The sequence below is a fragment of the Genypterus blacodes genome, unplaced genomic scaffold (assembly GCF_046128005.1).
Source record: "Genypterus blacodes isolate CSIRO-AG114 ecotype Tasmania unplaced genomic scaffold, CSIRO-AGI_Gbla_v1 ptg000077l_1, whole genome shotgun sequence".
In the NCBI taxonomy this organism is placed as follows: Eukaryota; Metazoa; Chordata; class Actinopteri; order Ophidiiformes; family Ophidiidae; genus Genypterus; species Genypterus blacodes.
This window is the reverse complement of record NW_027466886.1, coordinates 71,131-90,726: the sequence shown is the minus strand read 5'-3', so window position 1 is coordinate 90,726 and position 19,596 is coordinate 71,131. Positions and strand designations below refer to the sequence as shown.

Genomic DNA, 19,596 nt, shown 5'->3' with positions numbered 1-19,596 from the left:
ACACACACACACACACACACACACACACACCCATCACCCCCCTCCTATATATCTCAAACTCAGACAATTTCTCCTATTTCTGCCTTTTAAAAACAACAATAACAACAACAATCACCAACGCTCCCCACCCCAAAAACACATCAACAAACAAATCTGACATGTTCCAGATGTGTACAGATCAATAACGCGGGGGGGCTGCACAGTAGAGTGAGGGATACGTGATGATGCTCTGATGGTGTGTGTGTCTCTCTCCACACACTATCTCTGCTGTGTATCTCCAGCCATTAGGCCCATAGTGTGACGTATGGTTGACGCACAAGACAGGGTGCATCTATGAAAAACAATTACCTACCCCATGTCTGCGAGCATCCAATGGGTCCCAGCACAATCGATAATCAATGTGTGCTTACTTACTATATAGGGAGAGGAATGAACATGTTAATGCATTCAGAATGTCACAATAAATGAGCTTATGGCTATTATTGTTCTTATGGGTTGAGTGTGTGTGTGTATTCTGTTCATTTTGGAACAAATCATCATTTGTAATTTACTCTCTTAGTACCTTGAAGTTCAATTTGTGAAGGTTCTATTTCTATTCCTTGTGTGTTCTGCATTGGTGTCAATATTGCTCTCATCTGTTCAAAATTGCAACTTCTTTGATTTTGTTTTGGTGTGTTTTCAGTCTTTTTTATTAATAATCCTTGATTTCAAACCCCAAATAATCAAACAACTCCTGTTTATCATTGGATTCCTACATTTCATCCATAATGAGGAGGACACGCTAAGCAGGGACACATGATCTGTGACACAGCCTGGATGGTAAGTGTCGATATGGTGACTTGCTTTTTACAAATGGCGCGGACAATGTCAAGTGTCGCTATGGATGCAGATGAAAACATGTATGCAATGTTTTCTTTTATCTATTATTATCTTTTTATGAGAAACATCAAAAAACGGAATTATATCTGTCTCCATGGTAACCCCAGACAATAGGAGAGGGAATAGAGCTCTTTATTTTGCAACAGATTCTTGCCTATAGATGAAGGAGCGTGACAACACTACGGGAGAGGGAGGTAAAGGTTTAAAATAGAGTCTAGTATAGAATCAAGAGTGGACTTCAGTTCCTTTCAAACTCTGCGATAAACTTGAAGATTTATTTGGGTAGAGCATGTATGTGTTTTTGGTTTAGAATTATGAGAAGTGGGTCAACCTCACTGAGTCAAACACAATACATACGCTTCACTACAAAGCTGTGACTTCACTGCACCTTCTTACAGATTTGGTGCCCAGGTTTGTCAACAGTGCAACCCTTCAGTCTGCAGCATTTCCAGCTCTTCCTCCTGTCTTCTCCCTGTGCACTTTGACCTCTGGGTCTCCACCGTCTGGCGGGCATTCATCCTTCCATCTCTGCTCCGGTGCCTCCTCCTGAGCCAGCTGGTGGCAGACTTGTCTTGAACCTTGTGTGTGGTGATGCAGCTGTGCACTCAGCCCACTGATTTACATCTTGCACTGTGCAACTTCCTCTCAGGCCGAGTTTCCCTCCTCGCAAGACAGATTTCAGCCCTGGATTTACCTGCACTGTAACATATATATATATATATATATATATATATTCAATCATTTTGGCTTTCAGGACTGGATCAAACTACCCTGCTGGTTACGGACACACTGTAAGTATCATATAACAGTATAAACTACATAGTCGGAAAATTGGTTATTGAGATCACAGTTGGTCTATATTAACTCTAGCAGTCACTTTAAGGCAGAAACCTCTAAACGGAGGCCATGTTTCAAAAAGTTTCATCATTACCAAAGACTCAGGAAGTGCATTTGAATGGGGAATCAATACCATATCCTCTGACATGGTTGTGAACAAATGGCTGTTCAGAAGTGCTGCGTCTTGATCCTGAGTTTGATATTTAGTGACTGATAATAAGATTGTCTTGATTCAATTTCTCCCATATACCACCATGATGTGCACTATGAGAGGGAATTAAAGTAATTTTCACTCACTTTTTGGCTGAAGGGCATGTCCTATATTGTTAAGATTCCACTCCTTCATTGTCTCCTTCACATACTTCTCTGTGGTAAAATTAGTGACTTCATCTGACCTGATTTCTACACCTTGAGCTTTTCTTCAGATAAAAGTGGCCTGAAAAAATCTGTGCAATGATCCACTGCACCTTTACTGATTTGTAGATTATTGCAATCCATTAGATCACCTCTGAAATAAATCAAAATGGCTCAAATCACCAACTTGATCAAGACAGACTATTAAATGACATGAGCTGGTGAAGAGGCTTGCATTAATGGAAGATAGATATCTATTTATTTGGTGGTATTTTAAAACTAATGACCCTTGGACATCTGGTGTTCTCTTAATTGCCCTTTATGGCAAGTTCCTGTCTCTAAGATGGCCCATGACCTCAGGATGCACACATATATCAATATCTTAGTTCAAACAGATTGCTGTGTTATTGTTGCTGAACTGCTGAACTTATTCAGTCTGTTGTCTGGTCAACAGTTGAATTTACGTTTAACAATTTGTGAATTACAAATATCTGCTTTAGCATGACGTTCATTGGGGGGCGGCAGCAGTTTGGGAATGGGAGGGTTGCCAGTTCGAGTCCCGTATGGACTAAGAAAGTGGACTGGCAGCTGGAGAGTTTCCAGTTTGCCTCCAGGGCACTGCAGAGGTGCCCTTGAGCAAGGCACTGAACCCCCAAAACTGCCCCACAGGCGCCATATCATGGCTGCCCTGCGTTGACCCCTCTCTAATGCATGTGAGTGTGTGTAAGAGGGGTACGCAAGACACATTTCAGATTGACGTGTTCGCATGTGATTTGACCCAATAAAGCAGCAATGCAGACAACCTGTGAATTCACACAGGAGTCATATCGCCTATGAGTTCCACAGACATGTCTCGGAGCGGTTTGAGCTTACTTCAGCGACTGAGAGGTTAACATGTCCGGTCAGCTCAAGGGACTGACACACTGCAAAAGCTCTACCATTCCCACGCGTCTGACAGGCCAGATGCAGAAACTCTCAAATTTGTTGAATGACTTTCCCGGATGTCCGCCCCACAAAGTGTAACTATCCCAGTGATTTGCCTCAACTCAGATCACAGATTGTTGTGCTTTCATCTCCGAACAACTCAGTCCGGATGAGAACTAATCCCTTCCAGTGATAACAAATCTCTTGATATTACTATCCACAAAGCAAACTCAACACATGAAGATTGAAGGGAACCCCAACATTAATCCTAGGCCTGTGGATGAGCCTGACAGGTGAAATTCAGGACAAACTAATTCCTTTGATCAGAACGGTCACAGGACAGATGAAGCAGTGTTTCTTATTGGCTAGTTAGGCCACAGGAGGCGGGGCGTATAAGCTGTGAGCGGTAGTGTTGCCTGCCAGACTTGGGCCTGGGAGGCAAAAGGTTTCTCTATTGGGTGTGTTCGAAATAATGTTCGACGTCGCCAAGCGGCTAAACTGGTTCCAGCCGGCGTATTATAGCCCCGTCCGCCCGCGCGCATTTGAAAAGACTTTTAGCCGGGTTGATAAATCGAGTTCACCCAGAATCTTCTATCCGAAAACCTGCACATAATCATCCCGGACGAAGAAATTGTTGTGTGCCGCGGGTTTCCTGCAGGTTTGTTCTCCGTGTGTTTTGCTCGTGTTCGTGCTTTTAACTCGCACGTCAGAGATGTTAGCTTGTTCATTTTAAGCTAACATGTGTAAACTGTCGCAACGTGTACACAGCAGCTAGCAGACACGCCTCACACATACTCACACACACACAGACACTCACACACTCAGGGAGCAGCTCCTTAGCTTAGCATGTAGCGTGTCACAACAAAGTCGACATAAAGCAGATATAATTCCAGCTAGCTTTTAAACAGCGAAGGTAACACACACGGTCCCTTCTAACCATTTTTTTTTTACCGCATGTCAGTAAACGTAGCTAAGTCCGCAGTTTCCTTTAATTGCTGATAGTTCTGGCTATGTCGGTGCCAAATGGGAACATGTTGCTTATAACACGTAACGGACGCGGTGAGCAGTACAGCCAGTATGAAGTTAGACTGAACGCGAGTGCACATGTTGTTATTTGCCTTTGCTTTTTCGTGTGGTTTAAGTGTGGGTGGCTAATTTCAAAAACTGCGTAGGCACTGGCTAGCATCCCACGCTAAGTCAGTGTTAGCAAACGCCTCCTTTCAGACTGTTACCTGCGGACCAGTGCCAGTATGTTTGTGTGTTGTTTTTAAGGCTGTTACGCCAATAACATGCAACCCAGAGGCAACCTACGATTGAAAATGACATGCCACTGCTTGTCAAAGTCTATGTGTCATAGGCATTTTTGTGATTTGACTTTAGCAGCGTCCCAGACTGCCTTTATATCATTTTATTTCTCGTTTTCCTCTCTAGCAGATCCAGGGAGAGGAGCCTGTTTGCATTGCACCGAGAGTGCATGACAATGGAGGTGAAACTTGAACAGCAGGACGACGATATAGCATTCAGCAGTACTGACACGAATGGTAAGATCAGGATGATTTGCATGAATAAGAAGGTCGTTTATTTAATCCTGGAAAAAGCTGCACAAATGCACGTAATGGGAAGTTATTACATATGTGTTGAGATGGTAGACTAGTATGTGCATGAATACTGGCTGGGACTTCATGGCATGTGTGCATGTCAGATGGTCGCTGCTTCCTCCTGTCCAAGATACTGCTGCTCTTCCTGAACAGATCTCCCATTTTTTAATCCAGGAAGGGGACATGGAGTGATTGGACTTCTGCCATGATTCAGTCAAACCCCACATTGGGTTGAAACTAGGGCTGCACCTAACGATTCTTTTTTTTTTTACGATTAATCCACAGATTATTTTTTCGATTAGTTGATTAATCTATAGATTATATTTATTACGCAAATATTTTCCCCAAAATAAATATCTAATTTATCTCATTAATCTTTCAATATTTTCTTCAAACGTCTTCTCTTGAAAACAAACAAATGTCACAAAGATTTTGCGATGCATTATTCCACAAATAGCCACCTTTTGACGGATAATCTCGGTTTTACAGTCTGACATATTGCTTATTCAATTCAAGTAAAAGGGATGAGTGCAATCTGAATTCAACAACAAAACGCAGGCAAAGAGCCGCATGCTTCTACCTGCCGCAGCCATCTTACATCATTATGACGATGATGATGTCACCCCACCCCTACCTGCGTAGGTTGATGATCGCTCTTCTATATTATCGCTTCTTACAACATTGTAGTATCGGCACCAAAAACACAAATGAAAGAGGATTGAAACATTAACCTTTTGGGTGCTTGTTGTCATTTCAAAATGCTAAACGTAGACACACAGTCTTTGTCAGTAGTAGTAACAGTTATGTGAACTTTACATGTAATCAAAACATTTCCCTCCCCAGGTAAACGGCCAGCCGAAGACATGGATGAAGAGCAGGCCTTCAAACGTTCCCGCAACGCAGACGAGATGGTAGAGCTGCGGGTGCTCCTCCAAAGCAAAGTAATGCCCCCCGCCCCGCCTCCCCCTTACGACCCGGGGAACCTCAGCACGGCTCTCTGACCTTTCTGTGCTCTGTCAATTTGTAATGTAAATGCTTTGTTTCCCCTCTCCACAGAATGCAGGTGCTGTTATTGGAAAGGGTGGGAAGAACATAAAAGCCCTACGCACAGACGTGAGTAAATGGGTTGAAATGTTGCGAGCTATTCTGCTTACTCGGCCAAAAAAAGCAACCGAATTGGCTTGCGGCCCCTCTGAGGTGGAGGGGCCGCAAGCCAATGCATATAGGACTTTAGATATTAACCAACCCTGCATCATTTGACTCCTTGCCAGTAATTAGGTTTTACTGGACACCGCATATGGCCGAAAATATGACCACAGCGTTTTTTTAAGCTTCACAATTTATTGCAGGGCTGATGCATTGCACATTAAGCGAGCGGCCGCTGAGTGTTTAGAACAATGCAGGGGAAAAACCGTAACAGATTGAAAAGCTGCGGGCAGAAGCCACAGCCGATTACGCCTCCTGACCCCCCCCTCCTCCTCCTCCCCCGCCCACCATTTTTGCAACGCAACCCCCGAGGCGTCGAAATTCACTCTGAGCCCTCGTGGATCCACTCTCTGTTAGGCCTTACAAGTGGCGTAAAGTCTCTTTGTTCCGGACTGTTATCCTCTGACCAGGTTACACTCCCTGCTCTTTCTGCACTCACTCATAGTCTCAAGTCCCTCATTTTCACTTTTGGGGGCAAAGTTTAGTGTTGGAGTGTAGCGTGTATTCAATTAAAAATGTATTCCTTCTCCCCCCCCCTTTTCCCCCCCTTCTCCTTTTACTTTTTGTTTTTATTTTTGGCCCACCTTCCTCCGTTGCCCACGTACCGGATCGACATGCCCCTCCTGCGTTGCCCACCCTGACGTTGGCCCAACCTCCGCTCGCCCCTGAACGCCCGTCCACCACCCGACACTCCCGGTTGGCCCCGCCCATACACTGTGCCCCCTCCGCCCAAAACCCGGCACCTAACTTGGCCGACTTGTGATTGAATGCCCCCGCCCGCCCAATGCCAACCTCCTCCACCACAACCACCACCACAACCACCTCCTCCACCACCTCCTCCTCGGCCCACGCAGTACAATGCCAGTGTTTCAGTCCCAGACAGCAGTGGCCCAGAGCGGTATGTCCCACCAGTTATTGCCTCACTGCCTGATTAGCACAGTGGAACACATGTACTTTGATAACCTGCCTTCTGTTTCCATTTCAACATTTTGATGATCCACATGCCCCCCCCCCTCCCCCTCCCCCGTTACTCTTCCAACCCCAAACACCCCCCCACCCCCACCCCCGCCTTCCCTCCCCCCCACCCCCCTTCCACTTCTAAGAGACGTGTGTTGTTCCTTTTGATTTTTCTGTTCCATCTTCAAGCATCTCCATTAATTTGGACTGTTGTCATGACAGTCCCCCCCTCCCCCCCAAGTCTCCTCTCCATGCAGAGACCCTCATTGACGGCTCGCCTCCGCCGCACGTCCGTTATTTCCTCCTCTGGTTAGCGAACACGGCCTGTCGGATGTTGTTTTTCCTCGCTGTGGTCACAACGTTGGTGGAAAGCTGACATCTTCTTGTTCTTGCTCTGTCCTCTGTGGCCCCACTTGGCCCCCTTACCCCCCCTTCCCCTCCTACCCCACTGTTTTCAGCATCACTATCCATGATCTCTTTTAGAGAGAGAGAGAGAGAGAGAGCGAGCACTGGCTCATGTCTGGAGCCCCCCCCCCCTGTTACTCATCAATGTTGTCTGTTTATTTTATTGTGCCCCCCCCCCCCCCCCCCCCCCCCCCCCCCCCCCCCCCCCCCCCATCAGACCAGAGCTGCCCCCCCCACCCTCTGCTGTGTTCACTCTCTTCTACTACCGACCTTCCTCACTCCTCGCCTACCCCCCCACCTCCTCCCACCCAAGTCCCCCTCTCCTTACCCCGCCCCCCTCCCTCCCTCCTCAGCCCGATTCTTTTCAGTTTGTTATGTTTCTTTTCCGCAGTGATGGTGGGATACTGACACACTCTCTCGCTCTCGCTCTCTCTCCCTCTCCCCCTCTCCCTGTCTCTCGCCCTCCCCCTCCCCCCCTCTCTCTCACCCCCTCCCCACCTCCCTCAAATATGTGTGGCCTATAGTAGGTTTCTTTTGAGCCGTTCCGAAGCTGCCCCCCCCCCCCCCCCCCTCCCCCCTGCATGTGGGCTGCTTCTGTAGTCAGTCTGGTGTAGGGGAACAGTCAGTCAGTCAGTCAGTCAGTCGTGTGTCGCAGGCTACTTATTATAATACCATTTTTCCCCCGTTTGAGCCTTGTTGGTACTCTGTTGGTTCTCCCACGTGTTCTTCATCAGGTTGTTGCTCTCCGTTTGTACTTGTTGTTCTTGTAACGCACCTTGCTTCCTTTTTGTCGCCGCGACGCCTTCCGACAGAATCCTGAGCGTGAACGCCAACATCGACACCATCGGAGATATTCTGCTGAAGATCATACCGACCCTGGAGGAGGTGAGACTCGTGTCCTGCATGTGACTCCTGCATGTGGTTCAGGGTTCTAATCCTTTGCGTCTGTGCAGCGTCGATACGTTAGCCAGCAGCTGTCCTTGAATTTTAGCTCTCGGTACGGCGCGACTTCGCTGTAATCCGAGCGTAATGACCGTCTCTCTCATGATAACAAAGAGATGAGTTGGAACGTCCTCCTGTCCTGACTGATGTGTGTCTCTCTCTCTCTCTCTCTCGCTCTCTCTCTCTTCCCGTCTAGTACCAACATTACAGCGGAATCGATTTCGACTGTGAACTTCGCCTGCTGATCCATCAGAGCCTGGCAGGGGGCATCATTGGCGTCAAAGGTGCCAAGATAAAAGAGCTAAGAGAGGTACGCAGTCTCCGCCTCACCGTGACGCTGTTAGACTATCAGGCCACTACGTTTTTAAGTATTTACGCCCCTGATTAACTACCTTGATCAAACGGTAAAATAAAGTGAAAGTAGTTAGTAATAGAAAGTGCAGAACCGACCTTTCATGCCGCTCCCACCCATCACCGTGTTGTCATTCTGAATGTTTGGACCGGAGGCTCACATTGGTTGTTTCCCCGCACCCAGAACACCCAGACCACCATCAAGTTATTCCAGGAGTGCTGTCCCCACTCCACCGACAGAGTCGTCCTGGTGGGAGGGAAACCGGAGCGCGTCATCGAGTGTATCAAGGTCATTCTGGACCTGCTGTCCGAGGTGCGTTTGTTCAAACACACTCGCATGTGAAGGAGTGACATCACCTCACTGTGACGGGTTCTAGTCGAGTCAGCTTTATCTCTATAACCCAGTGGTTCCCCTCTGCTGTTCACTCGCAGGCCCCCATCAAAGGTCGCGCTCAGCCTTACGACCCCAATTTCTACGACGAGACGTACGACTACGGCGGGTTCACCGTGCTGTTCGAGGAGCGGGGCAGGCGACCCATCAGCGGCTTTCCCGTCCGCCCGCGCGGGGGCTTCGACCGCATGCCCCCCAGCCGCGGCAGCAGGCCGCCGCCCCCCTCCCGACGGGACTACGACGACATGAGCCCCCGCCGGGGTCCGCCGCCGCCACCGCTGAGCAGAGGTGGACGAGGGGGCAGCAGAGCGCGCAACCTGCCCCTGCCCCCGCCGCCGCTCCCCCGAGGAGGGTGAGGAAGACGTCCGCTCCTCTTTTGTGTTTCCCTCGATCCCTTTCACGTCCTTCTAACGCTGCCTTCTGTGTCCGTCCCTCTCCACAGGGGGGACAGGTTCTCACACGGCAGCTATCACAGCAGCATGGATGACAGACAAAGGTGAGCACAGCCTCAGATTTACTGCCCGGACGTCTCTTAAAGCAGACCGACGGCCATCAGTGAAGCATTACTCAGCAGCTGTAGCCCTGATTCAGAGTCTGGTCACAGGGCGTCTGTCCTCTCAATACCAACATGGCTGCACCGAGCATCTCAGTTCTATTGTGTTACTGTGGCTGCTCTCACATTGTGACAAACGCTCTCCCTTATCTGTAGCGACAGAAGAGGCCGAGGAGGGGATCGTTACGACAGCATGGTGAGTGCCATCTGTGTTTCCAGCCGCTCGTATGTTTGGAGCCACCTGGTCACCGGTCCTTTATGAATCGAGTGTGTACGCTTCAAAAGAAGGGACTGGGATCCCTAGTTTCTAGTGTAGTACGAGCAACGGAGGCTCGGGCGCCGTCGTGCTTTTCGCCGTGTGTGCAGACTCATCGAGGCCTGTTGTTGCCTGGCAACAGTTGTCTCCCTGGTTACCACAGAGCAGCCCAGTACGTAGTCCAGAGATCCACCAGGCTAGCAAATGAACTTGAGCTGAAGCCAAAGCCACTCCTGAGCAGGTTGCTCTCAGGTCCTTACAGACATTACAGGTATATACCACAACAAGAAGACCATAAATATAAACACTACAGGGTTCATCAGGGAGCTGTTTTAGTACCACTGTGTTGTCCTTTCATCAACACAATAAAACTCTGAGTCTGACATTTACTGCATTTTAGAATGGAATAGAAGCTTGAGTGTGTAACCTTAACCTTAACCCTTTACCTAACCTTAACCATGTTGGGACCACTGAGACAATGACATAATGCCTTTAGTTTACCTGATAGGAGGAAGGCGCAACTACGGACAAATTATTTTATGGATTTCTTAAAAGAACACGTGACTCGTCGCTTTTTTTTTTTTTTTTTTTGTGGAATATTTCCACCCAGATTCAAACTGCCTGAGTTCTTCCTCCCTCCATTGTGCCGCGTCATCACGCTCCTGGTCTGGGTGCTAAATGTGTGACGTAATCGCTCCATTTACAGATCTGTGATTATTATATTGCCGCCCTATTCGACACGTTTACCACCAAACAGGCCGTTGTCCTCTGTCGACTTCTCAAACCGAGTCAACAGAGGAAGGAACCCTCTGATGTGCCTGATGGTTTCCCGTGTCAGGAATGAGGCCTTTGTGGACGAGTGTGTGTGTCTGGTTTGCACAGCAGCCAGTCTGTATATTAAGTACGCAGGCATTTTTCTTCATTCCGCTGCCGCCTGTAAACCAGGCAACAGGATAACGCCGCCGTAATGTCATTGATTCTATCATCGCTAATGGTCTTTGGGAAACTGAGCCCGTCGGTCTGAAGCTGCTCTCTGTTCCTCCTGACGATCCTCTCATCCCCCCAGGAAGTCTAACACTCTGCAATTTTCACATTCGGAATTTCTCTTCTCTAACAAACTCGGTCACATTCTCGCGGTCGCAGACCTCAGATTTCGCATCGGGCCGTGCGTCTGTCGTAGGCAGCAGAATAGAGAATAGTATTGGCGGCGTCAATGCGTCTCTGAAATCTGTGCGGTGATTGATTCAGGCTGCTCTGATGGGGAAGTCGCTCCTGAGTGTTTGTAATAAATGCCGAGTATGAGTTTGATCATATTGGAGGAAAAGTGTCAAACTGTAATCGGCTCTATCTCTGCATAATCTTGTGCTTACTGATGTTTTTGTTTTGTCCACATGGGTGCTGGGATGCAGAGTGGAGGAGGATACGGTGAGTTTTGACTCAGCTGCTGCACAGATCTACACACAGATCTACACACAGATCTACACTACAACCTGACATCTTCTATTAAAAGCTCCTTACTGTTTAACATTTTACTCACTATTTACTTAACTTACTCTTGCACGGAGCAACCACCAGGCCAGCAAATCAATGTTTATGTGCACAGGTTGACCACATGAGCCAAACCAAAGCGTCGGTGCACTCGGCCTGGTTTAATTGCTTGTTTTTAAGATTTAACCGAAGCCATTCCAGAAGATAGATGTTGTAGTTCTAAGTAATAATGTGAACTCTGGTGTTGAGAGTAATGAATCTAATGGGAGCGGTAGTCAACAGTGGCAAACAGAACATTAGGTTTTGCCTCGATGTGAAGTCTCTGCTTGTCCCAGCATGCACGGCGCTGTAGCTCCTGGATGTCCAGGGGCTTCTGGATGCGTTAACTTCCTACCTGTGCTGCGCTCTTACTCTTCACTTTCTTGTTTCCCCTTCCAATGTTTTCAAAGACAACAATTCTTCCTGGGATCACTTTCCGTCCGGTGAGTGGGGATGTGATTGTCTCAGTGACTTGTTTCTCTTAAGGGTCAGTGCACTTCAGCTAAATACAGATCCAGGTTAAATGGAACTTTGTAACCTTCTCCTCAGGCGGCAGAGGCTCCTACAGTGACATCGGCGGCCCCGTGATCACAACGCAAGTCACCATCCCCAAAGACGTTAGTAAAGCGCCCGCCGTCACTCGCAATCTTTCGCTGCCCAAACAAACCTTTGATTTCCCCCCTGAGTCCGTCTCCTGTTGCTGGTCTTTCTCCTCTTCCAGCTGGCCGGCTCCATCATCGGCAAAGGCGGCCAGAGGATCAAGCAGATCCGCCACGAGTCCGGCGCGTCCATCAAGATCGACGAGCCACTAGAGGGCTCTGAGGACCGCATCATCACCATCACGGGAACACAGGACCAGATCCAGAACGCCCAGTACCTGCTGCAGAACAGGCACGTGCTCCAAAGACAAACAGTTTAGTCTCTGCAGCTGGAGGAGGAGGAGGAGGAGGAGGTCTGGACACACACACACGCATGGTTTAGCTGCTGGATTAGAATAGAATGTATACAGAGAATAGGAATTATGTTATTGAGGAATGATTTTAAATTTCACAGATGTGTCTAAGAGTTTAGACTAAACTGACACGTTATGGCCTTAATCTCTATTCTCCCTTTTGTTTTCCTCTAATCCAGTGTCAAGCAGTACTCCGGCCGCTTCTTCTAGGCGACAAGGGATGAAGAGGAAGAGTGAAGAAGCCATGCTGCCATACTTTTTGCTCCTTCTATTCAGAGCTTACATTCCTGTGCTTTGAGTAGATGTGCCCCCCCCCCCCCCCACACACACACACACACACACACACACACACACACACACACACACACACACACACACACACACACACACACACACACACACGTCTCTACATTTACATTTTTTTTAAACAGGGGTAGCAAACAAGGAGTCAATAACAGTAACATTGTTCAGTGCTGGTGTAAGAAACATTTTTTTAAAGGTCTTGTGCTGTAATTGGAGTAAAGTCATCAGTGTTATAACCTCCAGTGTTGTGAGCTGCCCTCCCCTCCCCTCCCCTCCTCCCATTTCAGTACAGCATGCAGAATGTAATCTTGTTCTGTGAGAAACACAACGTGACTTAATTTCCCCCCCCCCCCCTTTTCTTGTCCACACACGAGGGCGCTCGCTCTCTAAATGGTCAAAAGAAGCCATTAAAATGAACTTTGATTTCATTTTAACCCTCCAATCCGCTGTAAAATGAAAGAGCTTTAAGTTTGGAAAATGTGGCAGTGTGATATAGGCAACCATAAAAAAACATTTGAAAGAATTGTTTTTTCCATTGAAAGACGCTGTACAAAACAGTGTGTATATATTTATATATACCATGAGCTCAAGCGTGCTTAGATCGGCCAAAATGTCTGATATTCTTTCTTTTCTTTCCGGATTATTTGTTGCCACTCAGTGGGATGGACATGCTGTGGCGCACCAAACCCGTTAGATCCATTTATTCCTGCTAGGTGTTTTTAATTTTGTAACCGTTTCTAACTTTCCGATGGAGGATCTGTGTGAGGATCTGTGTGATGATGAGGAGCCAGACAGCAGAGTCACAGAGACACAGAGTCCATGGGTGCTTTTCTTTCTGTCTCTTGTATGTAGTATCTGCTGCAAATGTTGAGTAAATAAAAGTCTGTAATAACACCTGATGAAGTCATCGCTCCGGTTTCTTCCCGTTTAACCGTGGACTGTCACATCTCATCGGTGTGTGTTTGTGTGTTTGGATGATCAAACCCTCTGTCTCCCTTGTTTTCCCTCCGCTGATCGCTGCTTTGTTGCTGCTCCTGCTGTCACATGTACCAGTTGCCTCCAGCTGACACCGGAAATTAGTTCCCGTAATGTAATAGAGGATGAACAAGCCCACACTGGCGTTTCCCATCAGAGCTCAGCCCAGTCAGTCACATGCTCCAGAGGCTTTATCAGGACCGAACCCGGGCTGAATGCACTGGACGGGATCAACGGTGCCGAGGCTAAACCTGCAGCAGCAGCAGCGGGGCGCCATGAATCCGCTTTAATTTCCTTGGAATATAACTCGAACTGTTTACAATGTGGATGTTTTATGGCACTGGGAAGTAAAACTCTGCCGTATTCCGCCCACCACGCCCGGAGCAGATACCAGGGTAAACACGCGTCACTTTATAACTTGTTGCGCAAACTTAATTAGTCCACTGACGGACTAATGTACCTGCTGCTCTGAGGGTAATTGCTTTACCTACTTTATCCAACTTCCCTCAAATCCCGTTTCAACTGCTTTGCACCGTGTACGCGCCTCTGTGTCTGTGTGAGAGAGAGAGAGAGAGAGAGATAATCATAATATATTGGCCACGGGGCGCGCTTCTTTCCTGTAATGCCATAAAATGCGTGTGTGTCTTCTTGTGGACCCGCAGACGCTGAAGTGTGTTTCCAGCAGTAATGATTCTGAGCTCCGTCGGGGTTTGCTGCCTCAGCCCAGAGGCCAAAGAGGCTCGGAGGATCAACCATGAGATTGAGAGGCAACTCCGCCGGGACAAGAAGGACTCCTGGAGGGAATACAAACTCCTTCTGCTCGGTAAACCACCCGAGAGGGAATAAATCACTCATCTAGGAAAGTTTAGAATAGATTAATGAATAGATTAATTTAACCGCACATACGTGAGACAAAATGCGTCACCAAGTTCTTTCGCGTCCGAAAGAACTTGTAGTAAATGTAATTAAATGTGTGATCAATAGTGTTTAACGAATCGATTTTTATTGTACAGTGAAGCAAAAACAAGAAAGAGGAAATCTATATGTACGCTATGTCATCAATGTTTCTCAAACTGTGGCACGCGTGCCACCTGTGGTACTCTGATATTGTTGTGTGTTTTGAAGTTTGGGAACAAGCTGCAACTTAAAGCCTCTGGAGACTTTGTGTAGGATTACTGTCAGTATTATGTTTACAATTAAAGCATATTACAGCTGATGATGATGATGATGAAGATTTTCCCTGAGAGGTGTTGAGCAGCATCAACAGTAAATACAAAATTGGCATTGGCAAATTTCACAATATTTGTGTTGTGAAACATTTTTAGTTTTCACCATCAGATGAACAGTGGCTCAGCAAAAATGTGTTGTTGTTGAAGTGCGTCGTACGCATGTCCACTAATGCTGTGTGTCTGCTTCTGCTCAGGAACTGGAGAGAGTGGGAAGAGTACGTTCATTAAGCAGATGAGGATCATCCATGGGCGTGGATTCTCTGAGGAGGAAAAGAGAACCTTCACCCGGCTGGTCTACCAGAACATCTTCACCGCCGTGCAGGCCATGATCCAAGCCATGAACACCTTACAGATCCCCTACAAGTATGAACACAACAAGGTAGTCCAGAGTTCCGCTTCTTTGTCCTCTCATTGCTGACACATAGAGGAAAAGTTTTTGTCCCCGTGTTCATGATTTAGTGTCCATGACCGTGACAGGAGCCTGCAGTGTTTATTCAGGGTGAAGCACTTCTGGTAAACTGTGTTTAGTTTAGCAGTCCTGCTGTCTGGTGAGTCCTCTCATGGTTCCGTGTAAGTGGGCGGAGTTTACGGGAAGTACACATGATGGTAATGCTGTAGGCATGTACATACAAGTAAAGGCTCCTACAGGTTAGAATGGTAGATTGTTTGTGTGTGTGTGTGTGTGTGTGATACAGTGTAGGATAGGGATCCGTGTCAGTCTGGCTGTCTTGTCTAAGCTCATCGTTTTAGAGTGATGATCAATTTCAATCTTTATCGTTCATCTGTGACCGACTACAATTGCTTCAGATTGCATAGCCTGAACATACAAAAGATTGGCAGCAATAACCAAAACACACACACACACACACACACACACACACACACACACGCACACACACACGCACACACGCACACGCACACACGCACACACGCACACGTAACACACACACTCACACTCACTCATGTAAAGGTGAAGTACACGACACTAAACATGGCGCTCTGTGTGAAGGTCCCGTTGCCTTAGATTGATCCCACGCGATGCGATGATGATGATGATGATGATAATGATAGTGATGATGAATACATGCATGGAATCCAGTGAACATGGCGTTATGAGGCGAGTCGGCCCATTGAGGAAAGACACGCTCCATGTTTACATGCCTGGACTAGAAATGCTTCACCAGCGCCACAAATTCTGCCAGTTTATTGTTGCAGGTTCAAAATTTGTTTCCTGTAAAGTAATTCTTTGGCCACGCCCGCTCACCTTTGGCAGCAAAACAGTAATGAATATCTATAATAAATATTGAAAAAACAAACAAAGATTTTACTTTTTACGAGACTTGGACCAGGCACTCTACGGTCAAATTGAACTTAAAATGGTGGAAAAGCTATTAATGTGCAGGGGGGCGTGGCCTATGTGCATGGGCGCAGATTGACACAAGGAATCCAGAGGGAATGTGAAAGTGGTCATTACAGCGCTACCATCAGGCTGAACGAAAGAGAAATCCAAGGCAAAGATCCACCAGCTCAAAGGTCAATTTTCAACCAATCTGATCGACATCTCCCGCTCTCTAGCCCAGTGCCTTAGTTAAGGGCAAAGGCAGGAGTATTAACTTGAATAGAATAAATTAGAAAAGAGGAATCTGTAATGGTAATAAGATTATTGACACTTATTGATAGTTGATTGTGGGATAGTGATATGACAATAATAATAAGGCGAAGAGCAAATTGTCATCTGATGATCCGATTGGTTTGGAATTCTGACAGTAGAAGGGGAATGTCCCTGGCCCCGGCCGGCTCTCCTCGGGGATGATCTGGCGCCGGTTCCGCACCCGCACAGAGATCGGGGCTTTTCTGCCACTTTGCCTCATGTCTTCCCATCTGTCACTCAGGCTCACGGCAGCATGCTCAGCGAGGTCACTGTGGAGAAGGTGGTGACGTTCACCAGCCCGTACGTGGACGCCATCAAGAGCCTGTGGGCCGACGCGGGGATTCAGGAATGCTACTGTCGGAAGAGGGAATACCAACTCTCCGACTCCGCCAAATAGTGAGTGGAACCAGAGGCACACAGTTCCTCGGACTTTGCCAAATAGTTTCGACTGTTTAATCCACTCAGGAAGTTCTGGGGAGGACACATTGTTTCTTCCTTTTAAGGACGTAACAATAACAATAGACCAGTATTTACATTTTTTTTACATCTCCCTCCTCCTCCTCCTCCTCCTCCTCCTCCTCCTCTTCCAGCTATCTGAACAACTTGGATCGAATTGCCGACGCCGCCTACATGCCGACCCAGCAGGACATCCTGAGGGTCCGAGTTCCCACCACAGGGATTATGGAGTACCCCTTTGACCTGGAGGACGTGGTGTTCAGGTGAGCACACACACACACATACACACACGCACACACACAGATATATATATATTAAACCAGCTTTAATCCATTTAAAGCGGCAAGTGGATTTCCGACTAACATCACATCATAAGCGCCAAAATCAGATTGAAATCAGCATTTAATGGACTTAACAAAACACACATTGGACTATATTGTGCTCATTAAATGGAGTTTGAGTTGAATAAGGGAGAGGATGAGTGCAGTATGTATCCACCCTTTACTCATTCTTCCCATGTATACGTTGCGAGAGATGCTGGTTTAAGAAGGTTTAACAGAAATGCATTCAGCTGGGATTTATAAACATCTTTTTGTAATGTTTGTAACCAACTGATAATGAATCATGTCCTTATGAACCCATCTGAAAGAACACATAGTTGTCCACAGCTCCTCACATTGTGCTCTGGTCCCTGTGGCTGCAGGATGGTGGACGTGGGCGGTCAGCGTTCGGAGAGGAGGAAGTGGATCCACTGCTTCGAGAAGGTGACCTCCATCATGTTCCTGGTGGCCCTCAGCGAGTACGACCAGGTCCTGGCCGAGTCTGTCAGCGAGGTGAGGGGCTCCTGTAAACGGGAAGGGGGCTCGCTTAGGGAGCAGTAAAGTGTCAGGGGGGACGGAGACAGAAGGACATTGTTTCTTTTGTTTAAGTCCAAACCTACTCAGTGTAATGGATGACCTAGATTTTTGCAGAGTCCAACAGTGACTCTCTCTCTCTCTCTGTCTCTCTCTCTCTCTCTCTCTCTCTCTCTCTCTCTCTCTCTCTCTCTCCCCCTCTGTCTCCCTATCTCTCTCTCTCTCTCTCTCTCTCTCTCTCTCTCGCTCTCTCACTCTCTCATCCTCTGCCCAGCTCAAATTTTCAGTCAGCATTACAAACTCCAGCTCGGGGCAGTGTGTGTTGTTGGTCTGCAGGGGGAGCTCTTTAGTTGCTGTGTTGCTCTACATGGGCCTCAGCAGTGTTGTTCACTTGATGAGGTTGCAGTGAATTGAATTTGAACACACACACACACACACACACACACACACACACACACACACACACACACACACGCACACACAGCTGTCTTAACGCTCTGATTTCACATGGCTGCTCCTGCTGAGACGTTTGCGCTTTGTGTCTTTGAAAGAATCGGATGGAGGAGAGCAAAGCCTTGTTCCGGACGATCATAACCTACGAGTGGTTTGAAAAGTCCTCAGTCATCTTGTTCCTGAACAAGATCGACATACTGAAGGAGAAGATCATGTTTTCACATCTGGTCGACTACTTCCCCGAATATGATGGTGAGAGAGGACTGTCTTCTTCCTGAACTTAGTAGAAATGACATTAGAAACGAATCCAAACGTGTTAAATCTGTCATCTGAGCGTCAGTCTCCATTCACAGGCTGATCTGTGTGACGTCTTTCCCGTCCTTCTGTCTCAGGGCCCCAGCGGGACGTCAAAGCTGGGAGCGAATTCATCTTGAAAATGTTTCTGGATCTGATTCCCGACATGAAACGAATCATCTACTACCACTTCACCTGCGCCACCGACACCGACAACATCAGCTTCGTCTTCTGCGCCGTCAAAAACCACATCCTGAAGGAGAACCTCGAAGTGTACAACCTGGTTTAAACACGGCAGCAGCAACATGGTCGCCGTTCACTTTCTAAGTCAGTGAGCTTCAGATTGCCTCACGCGCGCTGCTGCTGCTGCTGAGCGCCACACCAAGGAACTACAGACACCATTGTTCTGTCCGGCTGTCTGTCTTCAGCTGTAATGACGCACTTCCTAGAAGTTAATTGGTGAGGGGTGTGTGTGTGTGTTTTTGGGAGATCTGGGCATTTGGATGAGTGTAAACAGAATAAGTGCACACGGAGGGGAATGAAAGGGAGAAACATACTGACCCTCTTCTCAAGCAGAGAACTGCAATGCAGCACAGTTGTCAGTTGGCGTCGTCTCCTTCATGTCATGTAAAAGTTGTGGACACACTCTTAACGTTGTGTTTCAGTGGTACGTTTTTATGTAGAGTCATAATTACTGCTTGCAGCACGTTGACTTTAAATACCGATTTTTTGATTTGCACACTTTTTGTTCACTTTTTTTAATGAGTACCTCACCCAGCTGAGTATTGATCCTCACTTCACTTCACCCACCTCACTGTCTGTCTGTCTGTCTGTCTGTCTGTCTGTCTGTGCCGTCCATGTTTCCTTCATCCTAGATCCTCCTACAATAGTAGTATTGTAGCGTCACTTTTGTCAGAGTTGTATGATAATAATAATAATATATATGTATGTATATTACTTTCAGGGATACTTTTAATTGGTTTAAATTAAATAACTTTCTTGCAAAAAATGGTATTAAAAGTGTTTATTTGTGCATGTAGTAAATTATCATGGTTAGAATCTAAATGAATGAGACTATGCAGAGAAGAAAGTCTTATTTTGCTCGTGAAAGTAATTAGAATCTAATATGTGTAGTTGGTTTGGATAAATTCCAGATTTCTGTCATTGTACTGCATCAGAGGTTTTAATGTGACTGGTTGAATAAATCCTCTCTTTGCCATTCACTTCCGTTCAGCCTTTATTTAAGTCT

The 19,596-nt window shown here is 47.0% G+C and overlaps 2 protein-coding genes across 9 annotated transcripts; both read left to right on the top strand.

Moving 5' to 3' along the window:
• The first annotated feature begins 3,481 nt into the window (after positions 1-3,481).
• Positions 3,482-13,329, top strand: hnrpkl (heterogeneous nuclear ribonucleoprotein K, like). Of its 7 annotated transcripts, none has more exons than XM_076158437.1 (16): positions 3,482-3,652; positions 4,426-4,535; positions 5,436-5,533; positions 5,649-5,705; positions 6,653-6,696; positions 7,973-8,045; positions 8,299-8,412; positions 8,638-8,766; positions 8,886-9,196; positions 9,287-9,340; positions 9,554-9,593; positions 11,063-11,078; positions 11,591-11,623; positions 11,730-11,797; positions 11,902-12,132; positions 12,312-13,329. In XM_076158437.1, the coding sequence occupies exons 2-15, from the start codon at positions 4,469-4,471 to the stop codon at positions 12,097-12,099; spliced, it is 1,302 nt and encodes a 433-aa protein (XP_076014552.1). In that variant the 5' UTR covers positions 3,482-3,652; positions 4,426-4,468; the 3' UTR covers positions 12,100-12,132; positions 12,312-13,329. The 7 variants fall into 7 exon arrangements, with proteins under 7 accessions (XP_076014552.1, XP_076014548.1, XP_076014547.1 ...); XM_076158433.1 differs by having other exon boundaries at positions 3,483-3,652; positions 4,429-4,535; positions 11,902-12,071; XM_076158432.1 differs by having other exon boundaries at positions 3,483-3,652; positions 11,902-12,071.
• A 230-nt stretch (positions 13,330-13,559) lies between these two features.
• LOC143007071 (guanine nucleotide-binding protein G(q) subunit alpha-like) lies at positions 13,560-19,575 on the top strand. 2 transcript variants are annotated; one of them, XM_076158460.1, is made up of 8 exons: positions 13,560-13,805; positions 14,073-14,233; positions 14,834-15,018; positions 16,532-16,686; positions 16,881-17,009; positions 17,450-17,579; positions 18,152-18,305; positions 18,446-19,575. In XM_076158460.1, the coding sequence occupies exons 2-8, from the start codon at positions 14,098-14,100 to the stop codon at positions 18,634-18,636; spliced, it is 1,080 nt and encodes a 359-aa protein (XP_076014575.1). In that variant the 5' UTR covers positions 13,560-13,805; positions 14,073-14,097; the 3' UTR covers positions 18,637-19,575. The 2 variants fall into 2 exon arrangements, with proteins under 2 accessions (XP_076014575.1, XP_076014576.1); XM_076158461.1 differs by having other exon boundaries at positions 13,560-13,884.
• The last annotated feature ends 21 nt before the right edge of the window (positions 19,576-19,596 follow it).